At 49.5% G+C, this 17,908-nt stretch overlaps 1 protein-coding gene across 5 annotated transcripts in view; it reads left to right on the top strand.

The window, feature by feature from the left end:
- Positions 1 to 17,908, top strand: part of DBF4 (DBF4 zinc finger) — a 161,991-nt gene that overhangs the window by 17,243 nt on the left and 126,840 nt on the right. For all 5 annotated transcript variants that reach the window (XM_029588794.1, XM_029588795.1, XM_029588793.1 and 2 more), the window contains exon 3: positions 8,797 to 8,972. In XM_029588794.1, the coding sequence (XP_029444654.1) occupies positions 8,797 to 8,972 (176 nt within the window). The remainder of the gene's footprint in view (positions 1 to 8,796; positions 8,973 to 17,908) is intronic.

Below are 17,908 nucleotides of genomic sequence, written 5' to 3'. Positions count from 1 at the left end.
ACTGTGTTGTCTGTTTGTATGTAAACAAGCAGGGAGGCACAGGCTCGTATCTACTTTGCCAAGAAACCGTGCAGATTTGGGTTTGGGCCCTGGCACATTCCATGCATCTTAAGGCCACTTATCTGGCAGGCATACAGAATGTCCTAGAGGACAGTCTCAGTTGTCGTTTCCACCCCCACGAATGGTCTCTGGATCCCTGTGTAGCGAGTAAAATCTTTCAACACTGGGGTCAACCAACCTTCAACCTCTTTGCGTCCAAACTGAACCACAAAGTGGAAAGGTTCTGCTCCCTCAACAGCCATATTTCCAGGGACGCCTTTGCTCGCCCCTGGAACAAAGGCCTCCTTTATGCATTTCCTCCGATAACGCTTATAGTCAAAACTCTCGTGAAGCTACAACAGGACAGAGGGTCAATGATTCTCATAGCCCCATACTGACCTCAACAAGTATGGTTTTCCATATTTCTCGATCTCTCGGCCCAGAAACCCATTCGTCTGGGCATGGATCCCCATCTCATAACACAGAATCACGGCAAATTACGCCACCCAAACCTATAAACCCTTGCCTTAACAGCTTGGATGTTGAAAGCTTGATCCTACAACCACTCAGTCTTTCAACTCAGGTCTCTCAGGTTCTCGTAGCTTCACAAAAGCCTTCCTCACGTAAATCTTACCATTCTAAGTGGACTAGATTTACCAAGTGGTGCACCTAAAAAGGTATTGACGCCTTTTCCTGCTCCACTCCATATCTATTAGACTATCTATAGCACCTCTCAGATTCTGGTCTCCAGACATCTTCTGTATGTGTACTCCTGAGTGCCATTGCAGCATACCACAAAGGAATAGGAGATGCCCCACTAGCTGCTCAATCCCTAGTGAGTCGATTTATGAGGGACTTACTTCAACTTAAGCCTCCCGTTCGACCACCAGTTGCAGAATGGTACCTAAATGTAGTGCTTACAAGGCTCATGCGATCCCCGTTTGAGCTTTTGCATTCCTGTGATGTAAAATTTCTTACATGGAAAGTCTTTTTCCTAGTAGCCATTACATCTGCTCGAAGGGTTAGTGAGTTACAAGCACTTGTTACATACTCACTCTATACCAGGTTCCTATGTGACCGAGTGGTCCTACGTACTCACCCTAAATTCCTTCCCAAGGTGGTTACTGCCTTCCACTTGAATCAGTCTATACTTGCCCATCTTTTTCTCCAAGGCCTCACTCTCACCAGGGCGAGAGGGTTTTACACACTTTAGACTGTAAACATGCACTTGCATTTTACTTAGACCGCACTGCAGTCCATAGGAAATCCACCCAACTCTTTGTTTCTTTTGACAAAAACAGACTAGGAGTTGCAGTGGGCAAACAAACTCTCTCCAACTGGCTAGCAGACTTTATTGAATTCTGCTATGAAAAAGCAGGCCTTCCTCTCCATGGGCGAGTAAAAGCGCATTCAGTAAGGGCTATGTCAACATTGATAGCATACTACCGTTCAGTACCTACTGCTAACATCTGCAAAGCTGCGACTTGGAGTTCTCTTCACACATTTGCAGCTCACTACTGCTTAGATAAGGAAGGACAATAAGACTCTGCCTTTGTCCAATCTGACTTGAAAAACCAATTCCTTCCATAACCGCCTGCTGTGATTCAGGCTGCCTCATCATAGTCAATGGCACTCCAGTTGTGCCTGTTGCACAAGTTGCGTGCCATTGATCTGATAAAACATGAGTCATCCTGTAGCTTGCTAATCACCCATATGTGAGGACTACCATCCTGCTTGTCCTGGGAGAAAGCAGAGTTGCTTACCTGAAACAGGTGTTCTCCCTGGACAGCAGGATGTAGTCCTCACGAAATCCACCCGCCACCCCGCGGAGTTGGGTCCGCTTACATTTTCTTATTTTATTTTTTCGCTCGCACTTATTGCTGCAAACAAAACTGAAGGGAGACCCCTGTGGCTGCAGGGATCATGTCATGCTGGCCATGCTTAGTGGGCTAAGTGTGCCAGTCAAAAGTTTCTAGAAACTTTGACAGAAAGTTTTCCATGATAGGGCTCCGTCCAGTGACGTCACCCATATGTGAGGACTACATCCTGCTGTCCTGGGAAAACACCTTTTACAGGTAAGCAACTCTGCTTTCTTTCCAAGGCCCCATACTCACGAGTGTAAGAAAGCTTTCCATACTTTAGACTGCAAGTGGACCTTAGCATATTACAAAAGACGTTTTCAACCTCATGGTCAAACTAACCAGCTTTTTGTCTTGTACATCCCAAATCACTTAGGAATAGCGGTTGCCAAGAGGACTTTATCCAGCTGAATAGCTGATTGCATCCATCATTGCTATGACTTAGTAGACTTCAACTAGCAGATTCTGATAAGACTCATCAAGTATGAGCCATGGCTTCCTTTGTTGCTCATCTCTGAGAAGTACCCATCAAAGATATCTGAACAGCTGTGATGTAGTCTTCAGTCCACACATTCATGTCCCATTCCTGTCTTGAAAATTTCTCAAAGTCTTAACAGTAGGTTTGGACAAGCATTTTTGCAAAATCTGTTCCCTGTACGTACCAGGATCAGTCCAGGACACCTGGGTTGTGACTCCGCACCAGTAGATGGAGACAGACTAAAACTTGTGGGCAGAGCCATATATGCCCCTGTGCCAGTCACAGCCCCTCAGTCTTACTCTGTCTCCAGGAGGTGGTGCAGGTCTAGTCACAGCCTCTGAGTGGCCTGAAGACTGATAGTTGGTTAGTCAGGGTCATTGTGGTTTTATTGGTTTCGGTTTATTGGTTTTGGTTATTTAAAAAACAAACAAAAAAACAAAAACAAAAAAACAAAGAACAGGATTTGAAGGTGAGAAGAGACAAGAGGAAGCTGTCCGTCCTGCCTCCCAGGGGGGTGGGAAGGTCCTGAGGGGACCATCCCCCCTTGGTTGAGGCCGCTGCTGAGGGTCGAGGGTCGAGGACCCGGCCTACCACTGGCAGCAGCGTGGGGGTGACACCGGGGAGCCCGGTTCACTCACCCCCAACAGAAGCAAGAGATCCAGGACTCGGAACAGCGGCAGGTTTGCGTACAAAAAAAAAAAAAAATTGTACTTTTATTTTTCTTGTGCGGCTCTCCGTTTCTTCGCCGGTGGGGGAGTTTTCTCGGCTCGGCGAGGCGCGGGGAGTGTTTTCGGTGGTAGGAATTGATTATTTTAATTTCTGTCTTGTTAGTGCGCCGTCCGTTCCGCCGCGACCGCATGGAGGCCGAGGGGAAAGGTTTGCCGTGCTTGCGGCTCGGCGCGCGCGCAGCTCCCACGAGAGGGGATTTGCTCCGCTTGCGTCCCGGGCGGGAGGGACCGTCCGGGACAGACAGGGGGGGCCGATCCCGGTCGGCACGGTCGCAGTCGCGCGTTTTCGCCGCTCCGGTCATGCCGGCTGACCCCTTCCCGCTCAGCGCGGGAGCGGCGGCCATCTAGGGGTCAGCTCGCAAACTTGTGCACGAACCGGCAGGGAATCCCGGCATGCCTCCCGCGTTGTCTCCTCAGCGAAGGCCTTCGGGGGGGGGGCTGAGTCCTCGGATGAGGCTAGCGTGGATGGGAACTCCTCGTTTCGGGGTCCTCGTTTTTTTTTCGGACGTTTTCACGCCCGCGCGCCTCTAGCAAGCTCGGCTCTCCTCAGGCTGTGAAACGAGGGGCACAGTATCGTTGGCCTTGCTTCGGGGGGTGCTTGTTCGGCGGCGGCATTTCGCTCTTGCGGCGTACTTGGTCGGTCGGGGACCGTCCGGCGGCCTTCCCCAAGCAGCTTTCTGCCTGCCGCGGGCAAAGATTAAAAAAAAAAAAAAAAAAAAAAAAAATCTACACAGACCTCTCGCGCGAAATTTGGCGGGAAAGTCGGCCATCTTGGTGCGGCGTCGAGCGCGACACCAAGCGCGGCAGGCCCCAGGGGGTTTTTTCCCTCATTTCCGTTCCCCCCCCCCCCCAGTCGCCGGCTCCGCGGTCTGTTCTGCCATCGGAGGCGGAGGGGGGGAGGGCCGGGGGAGACACGCCACGAACTCTGAGGGACTCTTTGTCCCTGGGTTTCTTTTGGCCAGGCATAGGGCCTTTAAGGCTGCAGAGCCCACAAGCGACCTTCTGGCCAGGCGGGGAGCCTGAGAGGCCAATCAAGTTAGGACCGGACGCGTACTCAGCCGCAGATCGCGGTGGGGCGATTCATAGCCAAACGCCCGTTGCGGGCCATACCGCCTGGTTTGGGCACGGTCCCTACCTCTGCCTCGTCGGATCCGGTAATTTCCTAGGTGTCCTCCCCTCCTCCGAAGGGGGCTGAGGGAGATGTCGACGTTTGAATCGTCTGGTCCGCAGATTTCCAAGGCGCCCTCCCCGCCTCCGAGGGGGGCTGTGGGGGATGGCACGCCGCCGCAGGGGGCGGCGGGGCAGACACAGCCTTCGGAAGGGGATTACTTGAGCTTTATCTGCCTCTTCATCAGGAGGGAGCTGGCCCCTGATTCCCGCCATCCTGGAGGGGTTGGTCATCCCCACCCCGCTGGGGGTAGTCTCGGCTGGGCTTCATTCCTTTTCACCTCTCTGTGTCAGCCCTGCTCTATCGAGAATAGGATACTCCAGCTTTGCACCTCTAGGTCATGAACGCTATGGGTAAGCTCTCTCCCTTGCCGGAGATCGACTGATTCCCGAGGCTCGAGGATAAATTCAGGGCGCGGTTTTCATTTTCGGCCAGGTCCCGTTTTCGTGATCCCAGGACGTCGCGTCCTCCAAAGTCTCCTGGTCAGTCGTATAGGGCTTCTTCCTCCCGGACCCCGCCATGGCAGCAGCAGTCCTTTCGGGGGAAACAAGGGAACCCCGGCGAGCACAGGGGTCCTAAGCTTCGCAATGAAAGGTGGTCGGCCTCTCGCTCTCTCACCGCAGCCACGGCACGCCGTTCCCAACGTCGGGGCGCGGTTGATTTCAGTTGTAGAGAGATGGGCCGGTGTATCGTCAGCCAGTGGGTCCTCCGCGTGATCAGACTCGGCTGCCTCCTCCGTTCCGGTCAACCGCACGGCAGGGGCCGTTACTCCATTTACTTTGTCGTCCCCAAGACAGGCGGCACGGACAGATCTATTCTGGATCTTGGTGGAGTGAACCGATGCCTTCGCGATGCCTTCGCGTTTCTCACTTCAGAATGGAGTCGATTCGGTCGGTAATTGCTGCGGGGCGGCCCGGCGAGTTTTCTGGCCTCCCTGGATTTCGCGGACGCGTATCATCACATAGGCATTCAGCCGTCGTTCCTGCACTTCGTCAGGTTCTGCGTTCTAGGACGGCACTGCCAGTTACAAGCGCTCCCGGTTGGTCTCGCGATGGCCCCTGCACGTTCACGAAGGTGATGGTCGCGGTGGCGGCGCGGCTGCGCCAGTATGATCTCCTGGTCCATCCGTCCCTGGACGATTGGTGGATTCGGGCGAAGCCCGAGGATCAATGTCGGTTGTCAGTTGGCCAGGGTCTTATACCTTGGCAGTCCCTAGGATGGGTGGTCAACTTCAACAGGAGTCATCGGGCACCCTCGCGGACCTTGGAATATCTGGGAGCCGTTGTCGACACGTCGCAGGGCTAGGTGTTCCTGTCACACGAACGGAGATACGAGCTGCCGGCTCAAGTAAGGCACTTCTTGTCTGCGACTGCCTTACGGTCCGGGGCTATATGGCTTCCACGCTTGCGCTGGTTTCCTGGGCGTTCGCTCATCTGCGGCCTTTACCGTTGTCCTTACTATTTTGCTGGGCGCCGGTTTCCGAGGAATTCCACTTACTGCTTCCACTAGGGGGACTCGCGAGGTCCAGCCTGCTCTGGTGGCTGGATTCCAGTCATCTGTCCTCTGGAGTGTCTCTTCTGGTGCCCAATTGGACGGTGGTGACCGCGGATGCCAGCCTCTCCGGTCGGGGAGCGGTCTGCCTAGGGAGCTCGGTCCAAGGCCTATGGTCAGTGTCGCTAGCCCAGTCGTCTATCAACAGACTAGAGACCAGAGCGGTCCGTCAGGCTCTGCAAGCCTTCCTACCGGTAGTGCGGGGAAAGGCGGTCCGAGTGTTGTCGGACAATGCGACCACCGTGGCCTACATCAACCGCCAAGGCGGGACAAGGAGCCCACAGGTGGCGGAGGAGGCTCAGCGCTTAATGGTCTGGTCAGGGCTCCATCTCAGCAACATAGCAGCCTCTCACAGTGCAGGAGTCAACAACGTTCAGGCGGATTTTCTCAGCCGGCATCGCCTGGATCCCGGTGAGTGGGAACTGGCGGATGAAGCGTTGCCTCTCATTTGCGAAACGTGGGGAGTGCCCCACATGGATCTGATGGACACGTGGCACAACGCGAAGGCTCCGCGATGTTTCAGTCGAAGTCGAGAAAGGGGGGCAGAAGGCGTCGATGCGTTGGCGCTTCCCGGGCCGACGGATGTTCTGCTGTACGTGGTTTCTCCCGTGGCCGATGACCGGCAAGATTCTGCGGCGCATAGAGTTGCACCCAGCCAACGTGCTCCTGGTGGCACCGGAGTGGCCGCGCCGGCCGTGGTTCGCAGACCTCGTCCAGCTCACAGTGGCGGCACCCCTTCGGCTCCAGGGGATGGCGGGTCTACTCCATCAGGGCCTCGTCTGTTTGGAGAATGCGGATCACTTCTGCCTCGCGGCATGGTTTTTGAGAGGCATCGGCTGAAGAGAAAAGGTTACTCAGATGCGGTGGTAGCCACGTTGCTACGTTCCAGGAAACAGGCGACGTCCCTGGCTTATGTCCGTGTCTGGGTGGATTTGGAGGAATGGTGCGTGCAGTGTGGGGTGGTCCCTACTGCGGCTTCTGTCTCCGACATTCTGGCGTTCCTCCAGGCAGGTCTTGCCAAAGGTAAGGTCTGGCTTGCAGTTCCCTACGGGTCCAAGTGGCGGCGATTGGTTGTTTGCGAGGTAAGGTCCGTGGTACTTTCCTGGCTCTTCACCCGGATATCTCCCGTTTCCTTCGGGGAGCTAAGCACCTTCGTCCTCCATTGCGTCTCCCCTGTCCGGCTTGGAATCTCCATTCGGTTCTCTCCGCTTTATGCGCGGCGCTGTTTGAACCCTTGAAACGCTTAACTATTCAGGATCTCACGTTGAAGACGGTGTTCTTGGTGGCGATTGCTTCGGCACGGCGTGTTTCGGAGTTACGGGCTTTGTCCTGTAGGGAACCCTTCTTGTGTATTTCCGATTCCGGAGTTTATTTGCGGACGGTTCCTTCCTTCCTGCCGAAAGGGGTGTCGGCCTTCCATGTTTTTCAATTGAGCTGTCCGCTTTCGCGGTCGGGGAGCCCTCTGATCCAGAAGCGAGTGACTTACGGAAACTTGACGTGCAGAGATCGCTGTCTGGAGGTCACTTTGCTATCTGGAGGTCACTTATCCATTTCGGGTCACGGCTCTTCTGTTTGTTTTGTTCTCTGGTCCAAAGAAAGGAGTTGCAGCGTCCCGCACGACGATTGCCACTTGGCTCAAGGAGGCCATTGGTTCGGCGTACTTGGTGCGGGGGAAAATCACTTCCCGTGGGTCTTCGGGCTCCCTCGACTCGCTCTCCAGCTGCGTCTTGGGCGGAAGCTTCTCAGGTGTAGCCTCAAGAGATTTGCAGGGCGGCTACCTGGAAGTCGTTGCATACATTTATCCGGCATTGCTGGTTGGATGTCCGGGCTACCGATTCCGGGGGATTTGGTGAGAGGGTACTCCGAGCGGGACTCTCTGCTTCCCACCCTCGGTAAGTTGGCTCTGGTACATCCCAGGTGTCCTGGACTGATCCTGGTACGTACAGGGAAAGGAAAATTAGTTTCTTACCTGATAATTTTCGTTCCTGTAGTACCAAGGATCAGTCCAGGATCCCGCCCTCAGTGCTGCGCTGAAGTAATGGAGAGTCCGCTCACGGTTCTGGGTTACTCTTGTCCGCTTGTTTAGCTCTCTTGGTGGAGAGCACGTTTCCAGAAGGGGGGTTTCTTTCCCCGTTCTCTTGGCGGTTTATAGCTAGTTTTTGGTTTTAGTTCTTTGGTTGTGTTTTCTACTTTGACATTACGTATGACTGAGGGGCTGTGACTGGCACAGGGGCATATATGGCTCTGCCCACAAGTTTTAGTCTGTCTCCATCTACTGGTGCGGAGTCACAACCCAGGTGTCCTGGACTGATCCTTGGTACTACAGGAACGAAAATTATCAGGTAAGAAACTAATTTTCCTTTCTTGCTGTAGCTCACTTTCCATAGTGGAGTCCAGGTTGCTTATTAAGTAATTGCTCTATTACAACCCTCAGCCTGGAACTCCCTGTGTGTAATGACTAATTCAGCATGCTTATTAACGGAAAAAGCATATTTGCTTACTATAAACTGTGTTTTCCAAAGATAGCAAGATGAATTAGCCATGGAATACCTGCCCACCTCCTTGGAGAGTAGACTACACTGCTGCATTTAGTTCTATTACTGATAGGAGGCTCACGAGGTAACACCCATGTGGGAACTCCTGAACATGGTCAGTAGAGCCCAGAGCCCTACAGCTTGGAGAGACATGTCCTTTTGGTGCCACTGGATGACATCACCCACGTGTAATGGCTAATTCATCCTACAATCTACAGAAAACACCAAAAGCAAACATGCTTTTAATTGCCAAGAAAATTATCCAAACATAGTTTCACTAGTACGGTTGATTTAACAATAACTGCAATTTGTTTGCTAACTGCTTCTTCTTCTTCAAGAGGACTAATATACCTACCACAGGGCTTCTCTTATCTTTTCTAAAACTCTAATCATGTTTGTACAGTTCGCTCCTATTTATTTATTTATTTATTTTTTACAGGTAGTGCACAAGGGAACATTGGTAAAAAAAGACCATTGCTGAAAACTGGAAAAAAAGCTACTGAAAAATCAGAGCAAGCTAATTGTAAAACTTTTTCTGGAAAGGTGTTTTACCTCGATTTGCCATCTAATGTGGTCTCAGAAAATTTGGAGAGGGACATTAAGGATTTAGGAGGGGTACGTTGTAATTTACTATTTCTCTTGTAAAAAATTTTAAAATGTAAATGTGTAACTGCTTTGCCTTGGTTAGCCAGTGAACTATAAATCAGAGTTTGCTGTAGCAATTTTGAAATGAGGATATGTTTTACAACAGGTATAAGATACAGTTTGACCATGTTTTTGCATACTTATATATCTGGATGGATTCCTCCTTGGATCTTTTTTCTATTGAATGGCTTTTCCTCAGATGGGTGACTGATATCCTGATTCTAGGTCTCATGGATTATAGTAACTGCCAAAGTTTGACATTTGTTTACAGGTAATTTAAATCAGTTCCCATAGTTTTAGTAACCTTGTGGTTTGAAACGTATTCCGTACTACATTTTATATTTGTATATGAATCTACTCAAAGGATAAAGTAGAAGGGAGAGTGTAAAATTAAACTTATGAAAGGAAGGTTTATATGAATAGTTTCTAATATCTATTTATACTATTGAAATCCTAGCAACCCTTTTCTGCCAGCTTCTGGTTGTGTAAGGTTTCTTTTAAATTTGTAGAAAAAGTTTTAATTTTAAATGAGCCTTTCTACACTAGCTAAAGGGAAACACCAGCCTGGGCTGCTATGATTTACTGCTGGAGATGGTATGCTTCCTCTCCCTGGCTTGCAATGTGTCGCTTCTTCTTTCGGGATTGAGAGGGCTGACATAATACCCATGCTAAAATCAGAACAAAATTATAGTACAGGTTTTTCTTTACTTTGAGATGCAAACCCACATCCCCATGGAATATAGCAAGCTAACAGCATGCAGATGTTCTGTGAGTTAAAGTGCACTAAACAGAAAAAGTATGGTTTTGTTTTGTTTTTATCTCAGGCTGTTTGTATGCCATCCATTCTAAAAAAAAAAAATGGGGTGGAGGGAGATCTAGTTTTAAGGTTAAATTTTTACATTGATTTAAAGCAGCACTACTAAAGGCTATCATTTGTCTTCTCTTTCTTATTTTCTTTTGTTCTGTCTTATTTTCCCGTCGATAGCAGGGCTGAATTAGCCATGCTGTCATGGGAACTGTCAATCAGGGCCCAGGAGGCGGAGCTTAAGTAGCAGAGTGTAGATTTTTTGAGACTCTGCGGCTGCGCGTTTGTTCCCGAGCGGGAAGTAACAGATTCTCCTCAGTCTGTTTTTTTTCCGCACGCAGGAGCGCACGCGGAGCTTTATTCTCCTCACATTTTTCGATTTTATTAGAAAATGTCTAAAAACCAGTCCAGCTTCAAAACGTGTCCCTGCGGTAAGATCATGTCCGTCACCGACGGACATGATCGCTGCTACCGCTGTCTGGGACCGGAACACAATCAGTCGGATTGTGCATTCTGTCGACGGATGTTTCCACGGGCCCGGCGTCACCGGGCCTACAGGATTCTGGAGCTCAAGCTGACTAACAGCTTGTCGACCATCCATTCCTCACCAGGTACGGGGGCAAGGACGCCACCTCAAAAAAGAAGATCTTCATCCTGGGATCAGCAGGTCTCCGGGACCGGAGGTAAGCGCATGAAGGAAAAAACCCAGGGATGTGGCTCACGTCGAACATATGCGACGTGAAAGAAGTCATTCCCGGTCCGACCCGAAGTCCCACGGGCGCCGCGTCGCTGACAAACGCCACAGCTCGACGGGCCATAAAAGGCTGGAGCCGGCAGTGAGAGGCTTGACTCAAACGCCGAGATCTCCTGAATTATCCGACCCGGCGCGTACAGCGGAGCACTTGGCACCGAGGAAATCGGACCCGAAGATGGACCCACAGCCGGAGCCGGGTTCCGGAAGACCGGCGCCGTCGGAGCCGGAACAGGGACAGAAAAGATCAGCGCCGCTGGAGCTGGGGCCGAGAAAACAGACGCCGTCTGAGCCGAGAATACCGGCGCCGTCTGTACAGAAAACAGCGCGGGAAAGACCGGCGCTGTCGAGGCCGAAACCGAGGCCGGACTGAAGAATACCTGAACATACAAAGGTACCTGTCCCGTCAACATCGACATCCGGCCGAGCCTTGGATACCCGATCAGAGATCACAAAGATAAGGAAAAGATTAAGGCATACACGACAATCCTCAGAGGATAAAAGTCACACTTCATCGAAACACTCACGATCTGGAAGGGACTTTCCGACGGACAGTGAAAATTCGCACAGAAGGTCGACACATCATAAAACCTCATCATCTTCCTCCAGACATGTCAGGAGACATAAACGACACGGGTCCTCAGACCATACAGCAGATAAATCGCTAGACTCATCTTCTGCCATAACAGAGGGAAGATTGACACCTTCGGAGAGATGAACAATTCAGATTACATCTTCTACTTCATCTCGTTCGCTCTCTAGGTCTTCTGATAGAGACCCCTCTCGACGACGTTCGAGAGATACAGAGAAAATGAGTACAAAACCATCGATTCAGCCGGGACAACCAGGAACCGAGCTCCCACCATTGGACTCACCTCATAATCGCCAGAATATGCCACCACAGACCCAGAAAGCATTCTGGGATCTATCACAGTCCCTAGCGGGATTCTTTGAAACTCTTCAATCTTCATTTGTCTTACCACCAGAAGACAAACCTAATCCACCACAACCGATGGAGCAGACACTGGGGATACTGGAAGCTCCAACACCAAGGCCTGTGCAAACACAACCTTAGTCTCCAGCCCGTTCTCATGAATCACAGGACGAATCCATATCGCAGTCCTCGCCTTCCTCATCCACAGGCTACCCTTCAGACCCGCCAGAACCACCAGCTGAGCCCTATTCTCCCCCGGAGGATCTTTCCTACCCCAAGTTTGTAGAAAAATGGGAGCCATTTTAAAAGTGGAAGTTCAAAAACTGCCAGAGCCCAGAGAGGAAACCTTAGGATTGCTAAAAATATTCGACACACCGGGGGAGCCTACATCGCTACCACCACACAGTGTGTTGCACAATGTGCTTCAAAAATCGTGGGAGACTCCCTTTTCGATCTCAGCAGTCTCGAGGAAAACGGACTTGAAGTTTAATTTACAAAAACCGTCCACATATTCCAACCCCCAATTACCGCATGACTCCATAGTCGTAGAGTCAGCGTTACAGAGAGCCAAAAAGGCAAGAACACATGCCTCAAATCCACCTGGCAGGGATAATAAATGCTTGGACGATTTTGCCAAGCGAGTCTATCAAAATGCTATGCTAACATCTCGCATTTGCCATCATCAATTCTACATGGTCCAGTACATGTATGAGTGTGTTCAGGCAACAAAGGGAATGTTTACGTCCAGCGAAGATAACATTCCTTCACCTATTCTCGACATGGAAGAATGCTCCCGTCATTTGCTAAGAACAGTCTATGAGGGTTTTGAAAATTCCTCGAGGGCATTGGCTACTGCAATAGCAGCACGCAGACTGGCTTGGTTGAAGGCTAGCTCCATTCGAGACGACTTAAATGACAGGCTAGCTAATCTTCCCTGCATGGGAGATAACTTGTTCGGTGACCATTTCCACGATACCGTCAGCAAGTTAAAGGAACAAGCGCTAGCGGTCCAATCTCTAACTATGCCAGCTCCCTCTAAGCGGTATTATCAGATGTCTCATCGGCAACCCTTCTCTAGACGCCAGTATAGAAATTACCAACCCTTTAGAATGCAGTCTTATCCCACGTACCAAAGACAGCAGACTCATCAGACTCCTCAACACCAGCAGAGGAGGGGGCAAACCACGGTCACAAAGACAACAACCTCAACAACAGACATCAGCCCCAGTAAAGCCCTCACAATCTTTTTAGTCATCAGGCCACCACCACCCTCGTCAACAGCACCCCCTGGCAGAATCACAGCCCACTTCTCTGCCTGGGAATCAATAACATTGGATCAGTGGGTATTAGACATAGTGAGGAATGGCTATCAACTTCAGTTTGTCACCAATCCCCGCGGTCCACATCTAACACAGCGAGGTTCTCAAACACCACAACCTCAACTCGCACAGGAGATCGCCCACCTCTACCAGCAGAGGGCGATCAGATACATTCCCCCAGCAGACTGGAACAAGGGGTTTTACTCCCCTTATTTCCTAATTCCAAAGAAATCGGAGGGCAACCGACCTATCCTAGACCTCAGGGAATTGAACAAATAGGTAGTTCGGGAAAAATTCAAAATGGTTTCGCTGAAGTTCATTCTTCCACTGTTGCAACCCAGGGATTGGATGTGTTCCATAGACCTCAAGGATGCGTATACACACATCCACAGATCCTCTTGGCAATACCTATGTTTTCAACATCACAATCAACATTATCAATACAAGGTACTTCCCTTTGATCTATCGGCAGCACCGAGGGTTTTCACCAAATGTATGATAGTGGTGGTGGCCCACCTCCGACAACAAGATCTGACAGTATTTCCATACCTGGACGATTGGTTACTAGTAGCGTCGGACCCGACGACCTTAATACATCATCTCACAATAGCAATCAACTGCCTCCAGAGCTTGGGATTACTCATCAACTACCCAAAATCCAAGTTACAACCTACCCAGGTTCTACACTTTATAGGAGCTCGCCTGGACACCATTCGTACAAGAGCATTCCTTCCTGAGGACAGGCAGATAACAATACGATATCTCCTTCAATCACTAAAAGACACACAGTACCCAACAGCTCGCAAGATACTAACGGTCTTGGGACACATGGCGGCAGCAAACTTCACGGTAGCGAACACGAAGCTGCACATGAGACTGCTGCAATGGGGTCTCAAGAGGCAGTGGAAGCAGCATGTACAGCCATTACAAAACCGGGTAACACTGATATCTCAAATGAAGAAGGATATCGAATGGTGGCTCCTAGATCACACCTTAACCAAAGGGGCCCTATTCAGTCCACCGCCACACAATGCAGTCCTCACAACGGATGCATCTCGGAAGGGATGGGAAGCGCACTTAGACCTCTTAGAGACACGGGGTCTATGGACGCCAGCAGAACAACGCCTACAGATAAATCTGCTGGAACTAAGAGCGATACGCAATGCCCTGCGAACCTTTCAACAACAACTGCAGGGTCGACGAGTAATGATTTATACCAATAACCAAGTGGCAATGTTTTATATAAACAAGCAAGGCGGGTCCGGTTCATGGTCCCTCTGCAGGGAAACTCTGCAAATTTTTCACCATGCACACAGACACTCGATCCACCTTCAGGCGACCTACCTGCCAGGACTAGCAAACAGAGCGGACAAGTTAAGTCGCATTTTCCACCCGCACGAATGGTCCCTCAACCCAGAAGTGACTCAACAACTCTTTCATTGCTGGGGAACCCCAGCGATAGACCTCTTTGCAACGGAAGAAAATGCACAACTCCCGCAATTTTTCTCCATTCGCCCGAGATCAGCACGCCTCGCCCAAGACGCCTTCCTTATTCCGTGGACAGCAGATCTTCTATATGCCTTTCCACCAATTCCACTGATAACCAGAACTCTTCAGAAATGCATTCTGGACAACAGCCAAATGATCCTCATTGCCCCAGCTTGGCCCAGACAGCCGTGGTACAGTTATCTCTTGCGACTGTCGATCGACAACCCAATACGTCTTCCGGACCGGCCAGATCTTCTCCTTCAGAACGGAGGGATACTAATTCATCCAATCCACTCCTCCCTCCATCTGACTGCATGGAGATTGAACGGTCACTACTGAGAGCACAGGGAGTATCAGCAGTGGCGCAAGCGGTTATTCTAGAATCATGAAAGCCATCCACTAGACGCAGCTATACATTCAAATGGAGACACTATTCTAACTGGTGTATAGAAAAAGGTATTCCGCCCATTGATTGCTCACCAGTCCTCTTATTAGACTATCTGCGTTCGCTGGATTGGCAACCTCATCCATAAGAGTTCACCTCAGTGCGATTGCAGCATATCACCGCCCAGTTGATAAGCATTCTATTGTTGAGCACCCCTTGTTATCCAGGTTTATCAAAGGATTACTACACCTTCATCCACCGATAGCTAAGCCACCGGTTCCTTGGAACCTCAATATCATTCTAGAGCAATTGATGCTGCCACCATTTGAACCTATGGAATCCGCACATATTAAATATCTCACTTGGAAAGTGGTGATTTTAGTAGCCATAACATCGGCACGTAGAGTACGTGAATTACAAGTGCTCGTACACTATGAACCATATCTACAATTCCATCATCACAAAGTTATCCTACGGCCTCACCCAGCCTTCCTTCCAAAGATGATTTCGGCCTTCCATCTCAACCAGTCCATAGAGTTACCCATTTTTTTCCCAAAACCTCATTCAAACGACAGAGAACGTTTGTTGCACACATTAGACTGTAAAAGAGCACTGGCTTACTATAAAAGACGAACTCACTCCTCGAGCCGGGTATCTCAACTATTTGTTTCATTCAACCCGAATGCCACGGGATTGCCGGTGGCTAAGAACAATTTCAAGTTGGATTGTTCAGTGTATCCAATATTGTCACAACAAGGTGAATTCATCACTTCCCTCGATTCCACGAGCTCATCAAATTCGTGCAATGGCCACTTCCATAGCACATCTCAGGATTGTAAACCCGGTGGACATCTGCAAGGCGGCCACATGGTCCTCCCTACATACTTTCACTTCTCATTACTGCATAGACAAACAGTCAGCAGGAGATGCGAAGCTGGGACAGGCGATTCTTCACACATTGCCTCCTTAATCAAGCGACTACCACATACATACACATCATGCGACGGTAAATTGTAAGTGTGATAGGGAGCTTGGGACTCCCATGACAGCATGGCTAATTCAGCCCTTCTATCGACGGGAAAAAGCAAGTTTGCTTACCGTAAATGGTGTTTCCGTAGATAGCAGGATGAATTAGCCATGCTGACCCACCCACCTCCCTGGTAGTCGTATTTTCATCAGCTACGCTCAAACTTAATTACAGACTGAGGAGAATCTGTTACTTCCCGCGCGGGAACACATGCGCAGCCGCAGAGTCTCAAAAAATCTACACTCTGCTACTTAAGCTCCGCCTCCTGGGCCCTGATTGACAGTTCCCATGACAGCATGGCTAATTCATCCTGCTATCTACGGAAACACCGTTTACGGTAAGCAAACTTTCTTTTTTTGGCGCACAATTTATTTCTGACAATAATATGCCCACTTCAAATAAAAGGAGTAAGTATTTTATGTCAAATAGTCTTTTTTTTTTTTTTTTTTTTTTTTAATCTCTTTCCTGGAGTATATTATTTTTTTAGTTCTTGGTATTATGTTCATAGTTCCATGCCCCACTATGACACCTACCTGGAATTCTAATAAAAATCAGCTCAGCAGCCTTGTGGATTTTCTTACAATTCACTGTAGTGGCGAAGTAGGAAGCGCCTTAAGAAAGTTTTAGACATGAGCATCTCCTGTGGAATGAATCATAAATCAAATATAATTTGGTTTCTGGCAAGCAGACATGAATTGGCGATAGCTCTTGGATGATGTCATCTGATGGTGTTGACAAGGACCCAGTTCTTAGAGCTCAGTAAAGATTTTCCTGAGCATGCATGGGAGTACCCTTATGCACCCTGGCTCGTGAGCCTCCCAGTCTGTTTCATCCAAGCTACTGTGGCCTAGACCATGACCTAGTCTCTCTCTTCAAATTTTTTCTTTTTGGCCTTAGTACTCTTTTAGTGCTTCATTGCTTCCATTTTTCTGCTGATGCCTCAGTCCCTCTAAGTATATATAAAAAAGAAGGATTTAAATGATGTATAAGTCCAAGGTCAAAAGGCCTGTGGTTGGCGACTTCAAGGCTTGCACATATGGGCACCAGATGCCCATCATGGATGCACACTTGGTGTGATAGCTGTGCCTCCAGCTGCTACAGTTGTGGTCAGATGTCCCCTGCTGGCCCTATGGAAGGTGCTGGCAGGTAAGAGTCTGAAGGCTCAGTGTAAGGTTGAGCAGTGGAGCTGCTCCTTGTCTAGGAGTGAGGCATCATCTGACTCTAAGCATAGGAAATCACTCAGGACAGGATCTTTTTTTCAGGGATCATAGACGTCGTTCACTTTCTTTACAGGAACCTCTGCAGGATAGACCAAAACTTCCAGTAAAAGAACTTCCAGCACCCAGACCTAGAGCACCGGAGGCAAGCATTCTTCTGGCAGTACTACCCCTGTCGAGAGTGAGAAGTTCCAGATCCTAATCATCTCTGGGTTCTGCACCTCAGTCCTTGTTGGACCGGTCAGAAGTTGAAACATCTTGTAAGGGGTGTACCCATGCAACAACCCCAGGTACCTCTACTGAAGAAACCGTGTTCCAAATCACCTCCATCTTGAAATCCTTCTTTTTGAACCTTCCTTCTCAACAAGCGTCTAATCCACCTCATTCTCCAGTTCCATCCGAGGGAAACTGCTCTCCTCATTTGGAATATCCTCCATCACCTACAAACATGGAGTTCAGTCCACAACCTTTGAAAAGTCCTTGTTTTTCCCTTGAGCCAACCGACCACCCTCAGGAGTCACCTCCATCTTCACCGGGAGGCTCCTCTGGTATCCCTTCGGACCCACCGAAGAGCCACTTGAGCCTTCTTCACCACCTGAAGACCTAACCTACTCTAAATTTTTAGAGAAGGTGGGCATGCTCTTGAAGGTGGAAACCTGCAAGATCCCTGATCCTAGAATGGAGACAATGGGCATTTTAAAGATTTTAGAAGTTCCATCAGAATCAACAGCTCTTCCTACTGCTAGATTCTGTCATGCACCAAATCCTGTGTTCCACTAAAGACTAGGTCTAAAATAGATTCCCCTCTTGTTGGTTCTTGTACCAGCTGCTCCATGAAGCAGTCATTTATTTCATCTAGGACCTTTACTTCTCTAGCATATCCTGGTGTAACATTCACCTAGTCAATACTGGGATAATTAAAATCAATCATTATTACTGTGCTGCCGATTTTGTTAGCTTCTCTAATTTCTTTTAGCATT

Source organism: Rhinatrema bivittatum, chromosome 2, assembly GCF_901001135.1.
Source record: "Rhinatrema bivittatum chromosome 2, aRhiBiv1.1, whole genome shotgun sequence".
NCBI lineage: Eukaryota > Metazoa > Chordata > Amphibia > Gymnophiona > Rhinatrematidae > Rhinatrema > Rhinatrema bivittatum.
Note: the sequence above shows the minus strand (reverse complement) of the source record. Positions and strands in the feature narration are given on the sequence as shown.